The 13,556-nt window shown below is 39.4% G+C and overlaps 2 protein-coding genes across 6 annotated transcripts in view; one reads left to right on the top strand and one right to left on the bottom strand.

Annotated features, from left to right (window-relative positions):
- The window catches only part of git1 (G protein-coupled receptor kinase interacting ArfGAP 1), a 26,611-nt gene extending 16,340 nt beyond the window's left edge, over positions 1 to 10,271 (bottom strand). The window contains exons 1-9 of one of the 3 annotated variants that reach the window (XM_015049342.1): positions 9,864 to 10,271; positions 4,945 to 5,078; positions 4,722 to 4,834; positions 3,447 to 3,552; positions 1,774 to 1,860; positions 1,528 to 1,658; positions 1,349 to 1,443; positions 678 to 720; positions 166 to 192 (exon numbers count right to left, since the gene is read on the bottom strand). In XM_015049342.1, the coding sequence (XP_014904828.1) occupies positions 166 to 192; positions 678 to 720; positions 1,349 to 1,443; positions 1,528 to 1,658; positions 1,774 to 1,860; positions 3,447 to 3,552; positions 4,722 to 4,834; positions 4,945 to 5,078; positions 9,864 to 9,915 (788 nt within the window). In that variant the 5' untranslated portion in view covers positions 9,916 to 10,271. The remainder of the gene's footprint in view (positions 1 to 165; positions 193 to 677; positions 721 to 1,348; positions 1,444 to 1,527; positions 1,659 to 1,773; positions 1,861 to 3,446; positions 3,553 to 4,721; positions 4,835 to 4,944; positions 5,079 to 9,863) is intronic. The other 2 variants (XM_015049361.1, XM_015049352.1) reach the window with 2 other exon arrangements.
- Positions 10,272 to 12,652: 2,381 nt separating this feature from the next.
- The window catches only part of ankrd13b (ankyrin repeat domain 13B), a 48,924-nt gene continuing 48,020 nt past the window's right edge, over positions 12,653 to 13,556 (top strand). For 2 of the 3 annotated variants that reach the window (XR_001427034.1, XM_015049331.1), the window contains exon 1: positions 12,653 to 13,124. Coding sequence is in view for 2 of the 3 variants with exons in the window: in XM_015049331.1 (XP_014904817.1) it covers positions 12,912 to 13,124 (213 nt within the window). In the remaining variant the exon portion in view is untranslated. The remainder of the gene's footprint in view (positions 13,125 to 13,556) is intronic. The other variant, XM_015049316.1, reaches the window with a different exon arrangement.

Raw genomic sequence — 13,556 nt, 5'->3', positions numbered from 1 at the left:
AAAAAATATTTTTTTGTTTTAATGGGCCCCCCAGTTTGGGGTTTTTTTAAAAAAACCCACTTGGTGAAAAAAAAAAAAAAAAAAAAAAAAAAAAAAAAATCACAGACATACGAACAAGCGGAGGAGGAGATATTCGGAAGGGAGGAACAAGGAAAGTAAAGATACCTCTGTGTTGGGCACTTAGGACGAGCTCTGGCTCCACCAAGCGCAGCGAAAGAGAAGAGAACAGAAGAAGAGTGAGAAAAAGGAAGAAAGAGATAAAGAAGGGGAAGAGATGCCACATCAAAACAGCTTTAATAGTTATAATGAAGAATCAACCACCGGAACAGAACAGATGCAGGGGGAGGTTAGATGGCGGCTTAGAAACCAGATTCACATCAGTAAAATGGGTAAAACTGGTTAAGGTATAATTTTGTTTTCTGACAGAAAATATTAAGAAATTTGTGTTCAACTAGTTTATTAAACCATCGCATTTCAATTTTGACTAACTCTACACATTTACTATGAGGACACCATGTGGTAAGAGCAATACACTGCATCACTTTTAACATCTGAACGAAAACTGCAGCAGGTTAGGCAGCTGCAAGTGCTAATACAGATATTCTTCATGCTATCAGAACAATTTGAGCAACAATGAGATCAGTTTCAAACATAAAAATTGAGGGCGTGGTCCATACCTGTCTGCCATTTGAGGAATGATATAGTGGCCATTTTTGTGATCTAAAAAAGAATGAGTGGTAGAGACTTAATGATTGTTTGAAAGCTACAACAGAATATACAGAAGCTCACAAATCTACACATCCCTGCTAAAATGATAATTTTTTATACGGTAGAAAAAATGTTGATAAGTATTTCAAAATGTTTGTCATTTTTGATGTGGCATTTATCTTGTGAAATCAAAGCGAAGAACAAATTAAACCTGTTCAAAAGGCAAACAGAGTAGAAGATAAAAGAAGTGCAATGACCCAGTTGGATAAGCGTAAACAACATCATCTCCATCTGTCAATATTTGGCAGATGGATCTTTGATCAGATTATGAGGACATCTCTCGTCCATGAAACATCATCTTAAGGCAGAATGCTACCATCCGCGTTTTTTTTCCCCTCTATTCTTGTGGTCTTTGTTGTTGGCTTCTTAAAATCAAATATACATCATGAAACATTTGCTCAAGAGGTGCTTTCATCAGACACAAGGTTTTGGGAAATGTTAGCTAGCCCTAGATATTCTTTTAGATATTCAATTCTGTCTTGTAATCAAACTCAAATGTGTCTTATCAGAAACTTCGGGGAAATGTCCAGTTTTTCTTCAGTTTTAGTTAAAGGACTGTTCGACCAAGTCAATCGATTACCTGGTCGCCGGCCACAAAGGTAGAAGGCCAGTCTGTCCGTCAGCTCATACTGACACTCTACGAGACGCTCTGCTAGCTCGACGTGGCCGGCCTGCCTGGAAACAATAAACGCATCATCCTTTATCGTCGTTCACGCGACGTTCCAATCACGTTTCCAGTGATTGTGTTTTCAGTTGTACCTAGCGTAGTCCATCGGTGTGCGCCTGTTGATATCAAGAGCTCCGGGATCGGCGCCGTACACAACGAGCAACTCGGCCTGCAGGATCTGCCCCGCCTTCGCTGCCACATGAAGCGGGGTGGTGCCTTTCTCCTGCAGCATCAAAAACGGACGCAAACACAAGTCACATCGCAGAACAGAGCTGGTTGCTGCCGTTTTGTTTTTGTTTATTTTTGTTAAGCTAGCAAGAGGATGTTTGTTTCCTGACCGGGTGGAAGAAGTTGGCCTGAGCACCGAGGGACAAGAGGCGAAGACACGTCTCTAAACTCCCAGTCCGCACACTCGAGTGAAGTTGCTAGCAAATAAAAGCAGAGAGGACATGAAGTGAGCAGAAACGGCGAGGCGAGACAGCAGTCTTTTATTAACCTGCTGGAACTCCCCAGCATCAGGGATCATTATACATCCTGCTGTGTCATCCAGAACACATCCTGCTGTGGGGGGGATTATAAGGAAGACAGAATGTGTGCGCACTTGTGTGTGAACGGTGGATAAAAGCAGCATTGCAGCTTGGGCCTGCTGCTTCACAGTATGAATAGGTCCATCTTTGCTAATTGGCTTAAACTATTCATAACAGCCGAACGTCTTACCCACCAGCTGAATGCAAGACGATGAAGGTCGACTCTGACATACTAGGTAATAAACTTTATTATTGCACATTTTTAATCAAAAACAGATTGAAGGTAAGATAGAAAAATGCTTTGTGTCAATTTCATCATTTCAATTAAGGGATAGTTTAATGTTTATAACAAGATCAATTTAAAAAATTGAATAAACCTGGAGTCAAATAATTTTGTTTTCCTTCTTAAAATATGGAGAAGGCAGAAGCAAAAACAGTCTGAAGTTCATTCAAACGGGTTCGATTTGCATTTGGAGGCCACCCCACTGCAAACGAAATGGATCAAAGGGGCTCTTAGTGCTAGACGGATAAACTGCTCTTAGTTTGCCAAGTCAGCCGGATCCACTACTAACAGCTCAAATCAACACCATTCTCAACATCAAACCATTAAAAAAACATAAAATAAAATCCATTGTTATTCTTCAGTAACACTTCAATTGATATATTTTTGTTGCCAATCACAGCCAAACACGTCCATGGACTCGTCGGTCAGAAGTCGTCCGTTTCAGGCGTCTTCTGCTTCTTTTCACTGACTTTTCAAATATCATCTAGTGAATTTCTTTTTATTAACTGTTTATTGATTCTGTATAAATGTAACTGTCTTAGTATTTATTTTTTGTCTTTTCACATTGGGATGATGGATTGAAAAATCTTATCACTTGAAAGAGGATTTATTTACGACTAGAAACGCCACAAACAAGTTTCCAAAGAACAAAGTGCAAATTTCTGCAGTGAAGAAGGTTGTTGCTCAGCTACAAGCAGCTTTAAAGTGAGAGAAACAACAGCTATCCTGGTGTTGACTCGCAGACTACTGTCTGTGCTACTTGTACTTGGAGAAACAATTACTTCTCCATTCTGGATGTAAAAATCTGTTCAAACTGAAACCTGCAACATATTAGTAACAATAATGTGGTAAAACAAACAAAATGAGGATAAATAGTAAATAAAACAGTTTAAAAATAAAAAGTGAATCAGTGTTAAGATACTTTTAGTTTTAACTGGAACATCGAATCCGACTTATGAGAATGTGAAATATTCTAAGATCCGATGTTAGATACACTTTCACAGGGATTTGAAAATAATAGAAAGCTAAAGTTATTATGAGGAAAAATAAATGACATGGTCACGATTCTCTGCATTCAATAATTTTTTTCAGCAAACTGATCAGAATTTCTTTCCAAAACTATTACAGGCAATTGTCTGTGCGCTAAAGTCATATTGTACTTAGAAAGAAGGATGTAGGTGAATAGAAGTGAAATACTGACCTTACTGAGATCCTTTGTAGTGACACCATCATCATCCCGACATGGAAGCTTATGCACAAATGCCAACATCTGGTATTTGGCTCTGATGAACTCTGACTTAGCAGTACTGAACAAGAGAAGAACAGGAGATGATTAGCAAAAAGATCGTTCCCAGGGCAACACATGTAGCAGTAGTATGCCAAATAAAGACTGAATAATGATGCACCAATCCATTGGCTAGTTAGTGATCAAAATTGACAAATTTGCTCTTGATATAGTCTCTTCTGGCAATCAGCTGGTAAAATATTTCAAAACTAAACTATTTTTAGGTGTGCAAATAATTACATTTTTATACACCTTGTTTTGAGTTTGGTAAAAAAAATAAAATAAAGGGACATATGCTCTGATATGACAGGGGTGATATTGTTGTCCTTTCATTTTCTGTTGGATTAAAATCTTTAACTCCTACCACAGAACCTGCTGCACATTTAAATGTTTGATACATTACGACTGTTGAATTGAATTGATTGATTTGTGTCGTATTCCTTGGAATGTCTGAACAAGCAAAATAAGTATCAGCGAGGCAGATCATAACAAAACTGGAAATTAGGTTTAGGGAATCTCTGCAATCCCTATCTTTGCTTCTTGCTGCAAAATACATTTTAGAATCACAATGTAGCTGCAAAACCAATGCATTTTTGGTTCAGTGAAAGTAACAATATGAATACAATTGTTGTACTTTGACCATAAAGAACTTTCTATTCCTTCCACTTTCATACCTTCCTATTACGTGAAAAAAAAAAAAGCTAACACTAAAATATAATAAAAACTGAGAGTCAAGGATTATTTTCACATTTTGTACATAAACTCCAGCAGCAGATAAATGGTCTCTGAACCAGAGCTGATGGGATACAACAGTTTTCCTACTCGCTTTGCAAATCTCAAATTCAATGAGTTGTAAAAGGGAATACTTCTTCCAGATTTATACAACTTGAAAGAAATGCGAAAATATATTTTTTCCTTCAGATCAAGTTGCTGTTGTTTTGACCCTCCTATAAACACATTTCAACCCAAAAGAGGCCAAATAATATACTGGGACAAAACGTCTGTGAGAGCGGAGTAAGAACTGCAAGAAAGCAGAACCATAAATAATAAATAAAGGTCAACATTTTGCAGAATTTAAAGTATCAACTCAGAGAACCTGCTCTTCGTCAGTGAAAACATTAATTATGCTCACAAACGGCCAATAATTTGAGTGTCTGTGTAATTTTGTGTATTTTAAAGTCGTGTACTTACTGGACTTTGTCCTGAGGGTTTGGTTTCCTTCGACCGCTCTGCACCTGTGCAGGGTCCAGGAGACTGTGTTCCCATATGGAGTTGGCTCCATTACTGGCCAAAGTCTGAACCATCTGCAGTGAAATCAATGAGACGATTCCGTGAAGGTTCATCATCATAAATCCAGGAAACTTCTCCGTTTTCCTACTTCCTCCAGAGACGGTCTTCAGCTCTCAGCTCTTACCTGGAGTAGTGTTGGAGGCCATCCACTGTGCCTCAAGTGCTTTACTATGGAAATATGGCGGCCCAGGCTGCGGTGGACTGAACAGCACTCATCACAGATCAGAACCCCTCGGTTGATGCTGGCCCAGCCCGGGTCTGTCGAACAAACGAAAAGACGCACAGCACAATCAGTGGATGTGTGTGTGACAGACCTTCCGGCTTAGTACGACAGCTTCCTGGTGCAAAATTGGAGCTGATGTCTAGCAAATCATCTGGAATCTGAATTTACTTTCCAGAACTGCATAAAAGCTGATGTAGCAATATGTCCACAAAAAAAGTAAGTGTAAAGAGATCGTGATCTAAATACGGCAAACTGATTAGAGGTTGAGTGTCTCGAGGTAAACAGTGGGTGGCACCAGCTGTCCCACTGGGTGCTATTTAACCAAAACAAAAAAAGGGATGGGGGTTGCCACGGGATGATGTCACAATAACACTTCCTAAACAATGGAAACGGGGACAGACTTACTTTTGATCATTTTATTCTGCTTATCCAGAATAACTGAAGCAAATGTGGAAAATAGAGGGAACAATTACAAACTTTGCTGCTCTTCCTGGAAAGCTGCAATCCATGCTCTGCTTACAGTCAAATCCAATACACTTTTGTTTCATCAATAGACACAAAATGGCTAAAGACAATTGAATGAAATCAGCTCTGACCTTTCAATGCAGTACATTTCGGAATGGCACTGCAACCTTGTTAATTTGCTTTTAGAGTTTTGAGTGTCCGGTGCATGCGGTAAGCATCTTTTGTTAATCGCATAAGATTGACAATTGTGATAATATATCAAAGTGTTTTTACACATGCAAGTGCTGAAACTTTGTGGATGTGCAACAATACATTACAAATAAAAAAAGCACTCTTAACCTTTACATTTTCTTTTTTGTTTATTTACAACAAGAAATTTTACTGCAGCTTGATGTGACAGCAAAGCAGTGCTGAATTGTGAATTTGAATAAAAGGATACATGGTTTTCAAACATTTTTACAAACAAACATATGTGAAATGTGTGGAAACCACTTACATTCATTGCATTTGTAGAAATACCTGCATTCCTTGAGGGAAACTTTCCATTAGATATTGACGCTTCGGACTGATTTTCAACTAAAAATAGCTCAAGTTCAGTCAAACTGGATAGATTGTCAATGAATAGTGGTTTTCCAAGCCTTGCCACAGATGCTCCAAGTTGAAATGTAGGCTTAATCTTAGCCATTTGATCTAAACCAGGCATGTAAAATCACTGTCCAGACAAAATGGGATAAATCCATGAACCAAAACTCCTGAATTATATCTGAATTGATTCTTCAGATATAGTTCTGCAGTTTAACTAATGACAAATATTTATTTTGGATGTGTTGAAGCAGAGAGGGATCTAAAAGTACAACAGCAGGACATTAGCCTGTAGTGATTGGAGTTTGATATCCCTGACCTAAGCTGTTCCCCTCGATTGAAAAATCGATTTATTTACTGCATGTTTATGTCTGTTAAGGTTGAGATGGGACGGCACTGAAAGCAGCCCTTTAAACCATTCAGACGAACACAACAGAGACACAACTAAAACTGTCAGATGACTCATTACCCCACAATAACTCAGAAATGGTCCAAACAGTTTGGATGTACTTTTATTTCTTTCCTACTTACGGAAAGTTTCTGTTTATATCATAGGTTTGTGGTGCCTTTCTATACTAAAGAAAAAGATATGATATTTTACAACGAAATATTAATATTCATGGAAAAACCTTATATAACCTTGTATTAAAGCAGAAAGTACGGCGGCCACCGTAAGAAAGGCTTACAGTATTCAATTACGCCGCATGAACTGATCAGTAGATTATTGCGAGCGAACGCAAAACCTTTTGCGAAGGAACGCAAAATAAAACAAAAATCCCCATGTCCCCTGGAGGGCTCCGTAGAGTTCAACTCGACATCAAAATACATCTCAAATAAACATAAAACCTGCAAACAGTGAAACCTTGTGCACACTTGCAATCTGCCACACACGTCTCTACTGAAGGACACGATTGTCGGCCTTTTCATGTTTAGCTCTTGTGTTCTCTCAGCGCCCCACGCCAACCCGTATGCATGCATTTTTACGCATCTACTTAAATACGTGCCGACAAATCTTACAGAAAAAAACTCCTCATTTATAAAAACTGATGATGTATTGTTCTATCCCAAACTTTGAGATTTTTTGGGGGTTTTTTTTGAGGACATCTGTGTCTTAGCGAGACTTTTTTTAGTATCTGTGCGGAGACAAAGACAGACCCAACACACACTTAACCCAGTAGCTATGGGTACAGGGGCCTGCAGCGGCCAAAATGTTTGAGAAACAATTTTGTGGTTATGCCTACATGGAATTTGATCCGCATCTCAGGGGCAAAAAAAATAAATAAAAAAATCACGGGGTCCAAACAATCTCTGGAGCCTTCAAAGAAAAAAAAAAACAAAAAAAAAACAGATTACATACAGGTTGCATTTTTACCTACAAGGTGCTTCCAAAATGTAACGTTTTTTTTCCCCCGATTTAAAATATATATATATATATATATATATATATATATATATATATATATATATATATATATATGACACTGAAAGACAAATCATCTAGTCTGGACCACATTCACACTCTCAGGACCTTGATGATGTGGTGAGCAGCACACAACTTAGCACACTGATGTCAAAACAAGTATCTCCACATTTAGCTGCAAATAATGCAAACACACACTCATCCTCTGTCTGCATTAGTCACTCTCAAACTGGGATAAAACTGTCCTAGCTCAGAGTATTAATGGAGCTAAAAAGGTTCATCATATGATGAACCAACACACTTGGACGTTTAGTTTGCCACCAGAAAAAGCTGCAGCAAATGCAAAATAGCTCTGATGAATGCCGTTTGCCTGGTTTAGAAAACCAGCTTCAAACTTCAGAAAGCAGCAATTTAATTACTTAATCTTTAAAATAAATATAAAATCTCTTAGAGCTTAGGCTACCCACTCCGCACCCACCAATCAATGTGATGGCTACACACCATTAAGCTCTTAGACCTGCGTACACTATTAGCGCTGCTTTATTGGCCAAAGCTGCTGAATGACATAATTTTGCCTAAAACTGCCCCCAGTTTGTGAATCCAGAACTGACAACTGTTTATTGAAGTGTTCATAAAGCCTGCCAAAGGCACTAAAACAATAAGGACTAATGATGAATAACAGGATCAGAAAAAGACAAACGCCACCAAACACATCTTGGCAAGCCCAACCAAACGAGAGTCTCAGTTTCTAAAACAATCAATGTTCTGCTAAAAGTTTAACAAGGATGACAACATGATTCATAGCCGCTATAAAACTGTGCACAAAGTGTGACATTAAAGGCACCCAAGACTTGGTCAGAATCAGGAGAACAAGTTGTGCTTTGAAGCAGAGGCAACCAGAGATCCCCTTGTGCGACACAAAGCACGGTAGCAGCGGGGTGGCATGTCACCAGAGGTTAGGTGGACGTTTTGCTGAATGGCCTGACAGTCTGAGTTCACACATGTCTACCCTAAGGAGGATATGCTCCCACAGATCTGATACAAAACATGATGCAAGTAGCAAGAAACACTCATCGGCATGAAAATAAATAATTTCATTATAAAAAAAAAAGTCATACAAACATGTAAATTATGCTTAAATAATCTTTTTTTTTCCTCCCCATTTTTAAATACCTGAAAACGAAGAAAACAATCATTTCTGGTATTTAAGCACAACATGTACTTTGATGCAATTGTTGGAGACTACTAAAAATAAATAAGGATATTACTAGTGATTAAATGCTATTATCTTGACCAGTGTTTTTTGTGTTTATTTTATTGACTATTAGAGTAAAAAAGGGAGGGAGAAAATCTGGAATCTGTCAAAATTGGAATCAGGTCAGGCAAAGAAAATTGAAAATCGATGTTGGCCGGGAAAAGCATGATCAGTGCATCTGTTAAGATAATTTTGCAACACATCTCCCTGCCCTTTTGTCTCTTTCCATCTCATTTAAAGGGCTCCAGGGGAAGGAGTCATTCAGGTCATAAAAAGGACCCCATACCGAATGGATTAAAGGTTAATGTGAGCTTTTTAAAACCTATTGCTAGTGTTCAATATTGTGTTTTGCAGTACTGAACTTTTTCATTTAACGCCATATACTGCCCACTCCCCAAGTCTAAAAATGTAATTAAAAATATGAAATTATATTCAAATATTATAACTTTAACTTGGGTTTCAATGGGACTGCTGTCAAATGCAGTCAAGACTACGAGGTGGCAGCAACTTACCATTTAGCGAAAGTTAGCAGGAATGGCTAGCGTCCTAAGCTAAGCTAGTCGTGTTCGGTACGCAAAATCCAATACCTAAAAACAAATTTCACCAATAAAATTGGTTACTTTTAAAGATTAGTGTGATCTAATAAGTCAGGGCATCTATCCTGACCAAAAAAAAAAAAACAGCAAAGAAAAAGCAACATCGCCAGCTAAGCTAAGCTAACTTGTAAAGGGCTCCATCCCTGTCAGGAAAATCAAAACAAACGTCCCTCCAAGCATAAATCTGACACCCAAATCTTCCGCTGCGGTGAATAAACCGGTCCTCCAAACATACCATCATAGTCAAATCCAGCCTACTCAGTAATTTTTTACATTATCACTGTACAGCTGTTAGCTAAATGATGTTCCCTTGTCCGATAACACGCCTATTTTTCTCTGTTTATTTTGGGCCTAAGCGAAGCTCAGGAGTCCAGGCCGTTTTCCTGCTTTGCAGACCCCATGACAGTGACAGAAACTTCGGCCCCGTTGGCCCACCACGTCGGCTTTCCTATGTATTGTTCCGACACAATGGTCTATTTTTATGTATCTACCCCCTCCCTACCTGGCGCACTGCAGTCAGCGCAGACTTCAGTCCTGTGCAGCTTTCTTGACATCTCGAAGGTGGCTGAAACCGAGAGGTGGATGTCTGAGCCGATGTGAACGCTCGCTCCGTCTTTCCTCCCCCTCGAGCCACCGACCGACCGACGTCTGCCGTCAATCGCTTGCGGCTCCTGAATCCCCGGAAGCCGGGTGGCGTGGTTTGCTTTGCCGGCGGCCTGAAAACTGATTTTCCAGTTGCTTCGTGGGTCTCTTTCTGAACTCCAAGTCTAGAGCCAAGTTAAGTGGACACAGTTAATGTCTGTAAATGAATCGCATCTTGCTAAGAAGCTACATGCGTTAAATTAAATCTGGCCCCTGCATTGCCTGCGATTCACCGAGAGACGGCAGCTCTCCACCTGCCACTTTGTCTGTATGGTAAGCTGTTTGTATCATTATTGGTTCGAAGTACCCCCATTCCTTATCTACTTATTCCCATTTTGTCCCTTCATAGTTGGATTTTATACCAGTAAATAAACAATTTCGTATAAATGTCATATGACATTTTAAAAATAAATTAAATATGTAAAATTTTATTTAAAATACTGAAATCTCAATTAATTTGTGCTCCAGGTTTTCAATATGAGCTGTTCCACTCTTATCAAATATTTCAAATTATTATCTCAGGTCTAACCCAAAATAGAAGTGTAGTAGATATTATTTGTTGGATAGGCATGTTTCTTTGCAAAGGTTTATTTATAAAATGTAGCAAGTTACTGTCAATTGTCAAAACAAGTAAACATAAGATTGGTGTCTTCTCTTTTGATTTTACTCTTCAGGGGTCGCCACAATAAAATTATCCGTCTCCAATTAGTCTTATTGTCTGCATTTTGTCCTCTCACACAAACCAACTTATTTTCCTCTTTCACCACATCCATAAATCTATTTTTTTTTTAGCTTTCCCTCATCCTCCTGGCTCAAACCTTTGCATCCTTTTACCGATATGACCACAGTCTCTCCTCTGAACATGTCCATACCTTCTCACTCTGGCTTCTCTGACTTTACCTCCAAAACATTCCAAAGAGAAACTCAACATGTTGAACTCGGCAGCCTCCAGTTCTGCCTACTGTCTTTTCCTCGTCAACTCTGTCTCTAAACTGTTCATCAGCTCAGGTCTCACTACTGTCTTGTACGCCTTTCCTTTCAATCTTGTTGATACTCTTTTGTCACACATGACACTTTTTGTCACCTATCCCAACCTGCTTGCACATACTTCTACACTCTTTTTCTACACTTTCTGTCACTCTGAATCATTAAGCCTAAGTACCTAAAGTTTTATACCCTCTTTACATCTACTCCCTGCAAGGTCAGCGTTTTACTTGTGCCACTCCCATTTACACACATGTATCATATCTAGTTCTGCAGCCTGTCCATCAACAAAAGCAATCCTTGATGCATTCCAAACTCCACCTTGAACGCCTCTGTCACTCCTACAGCACACCTCACTACTGTCTTACAGCTCTGATACATGTCCTACATCACTCCAATCTCTCTGCCAGCCAGCCCAGGCTTTCTCATACAACACCACTGTAGATGACACATTTTCATACCCAGAAAGGTCAAGATGATTGGATTTGAAGTTGTGAAATGCTGCTCTTTTGTCCAACTAACTAGTATGAGCGCATGAGTTCCTCAACAAAGGCAAAAGTCCCACTAGTAGCACTAGCCAAACAGCTTTACTCTTTTTTGAAACATTAGTCAACAACTGGCTAAAACTATTCTGGTCTAAACAATAAATTGATTACAGGAAAATGTAAAATTTGTTTCCAGGAAAAAATACGGGGATGTGTTTTTCTATCCTATGCCTACTACGCTGTTGAGACAGAATAGGAAGTTTTGTCTGATAACAACTTTATACCAATATCTTACCATTACCAGCTGCTGGCATACTCTTACTGATTATCTTCTTATATTTTTAGAGTGCTAATTTAAGGGTCACTGGGAAACTTGAGGGCAGATTTAATTAAACTTCTAAGTTGGGGTTTTCTATCAGCTGATTTACTAGTTAAACATTGTCTTTGATTCACTCCAATCTACTCATGGACAAGTGTATCTACTAGTATTTTGCCTTTTCTTGAAGGACTGCTGTTCTCACCAAAGAGTCAATATTTTGCAAAGGAAAATCACTATTATGAGTTAGTTTTATTTTGTGTTTTTTAAGTAGTGCTCCAAAATATTTAACTGAGCAAGCATCTTACTAGTGAAGTGTACAAGAATAATGTCTATCATCAAGAACTATTATATACACCAACGGCTTGCCAAAACGTATCCAACATCCATGGGAGGACAGGGCGGGTCGATCCTGTCATTCCTAGCGTGGGCTGGATGAACCCATAACCCTACAGGCATCAAGTTGCCCCAAATAAAAAGTATAAGATGGAAACTGCCTAATACGATTGAGACTAAATATTTTATAAGCCTGTAGCTGTCTATAGTCCTGTTTTGTCATCCATACGTTCAAAACAGACTCACTAATCCATACATGTGACATCATTACTATATAAAACACACTAACTATCGCGTTTTTGTTGTTTTTAGTTAAATGAAAAGTGCAGCACATTCACAAACAATAACACAAAAAATGGGCAACAAATGAGTTGTGTATTTAATTTTTAAAAACGGGCAATTTGTGATTTTAATTTCTTGTTATAGTCCTTTAGTCATGTGTTTAACTCACATCCCCGACAGCGGATTGGCTGAGTGTGAGCACATTTTTTTATTGCGGCTTGTCAGTGCATCTTTCTCAGTCACCACCACCGGATGGGAGGAGAGGCGGAGGATAGATGTGTTAGAGGAGGAAGAGGAGAGAGAAAGGCAAAGGAGTGGAGGAACGAGTCGAGAAGAACTCAAGGTGTATTATTTGAATCTGCTGAGACAATCAAGACAGGAGTGTTATCCTTTTTCCACTATCTTGACATATTATTGAAAATTTCACTTTATTTCAAGGCGAGCGAGTGTCGGTTCGTTGTCACTCCTGACGCGTAAGGTTACACGCCTTTGGGCATCACCGTCGATGAAGGATGGTGGGCACGACTATGTAGGGTTAATTTCACCACAAAGTATTTTTGCGAACTGCCGAGGAATAAACAAAGAGGAGGGGGCAAACTATGATCCGAGGATGATTTCTGCAAAGAAAACTCTGGAGGAGAGTCGTTATCCTGTCCACTATCTGGTGTGGCACAACAAGCACCGTCAGCTGGAGAAGGAGCTGGCAACCAGCGAGCAGGTAAGACCGAGAAGAGCGATCAAAGCCCTCCTATTCTACCTCTCAGACATGGCCCTGTTTCAATATTCTCTTCCCGATGTATCACTCTACATTGCTGTGAAGGGGTGGTGGTTTCCACGCCAGTCGTGGAGCGTTTCGCGTGAGGAACCTGGGCAATATTAGCGCAGTTAATTATTATCAGTAGGGTGGAGGGAGACACTTGTGGACTTTGTGAAACTGGAATTCATTCAATGTTCCGATATGCATTAGATGTCAATATACGCCACGAAGGCTACTGATGTTTGAAAAAAAAATTATCCACCCTGCTTGTCTTTTTTTAAAATGCAGAAGTTGTATCTCGACTTTTTTTTTTTGCCCCCCCCCCCCCCCCCCCCCCCCCCCCCCCCACCCCCCCCCCCTCCGCTCCCCGGCCGGGGCGGTTCGGTTTCGTAT

The sequence above is a fragment of the Poecilia latipinna genome, unplaced genomic scaffold (assembly GCF_001443285.1).
Source record: "Poecilia latipinna isolate Pla-1442-1.1 unplaced genomic scaffold, P_latipinna-1.0 Scaffold45, whole genome shotgun sequence".
Lineage (NCBI taxonomy): Eukaryota > Metazoa > Chordata > Actinopteri > Cyprinodontiformes > Poeciliidae > Poecilia > Poecilia latipinna.
This window is presented reverse-complemented; position numbering and strand designations above follow the sequence as displayed.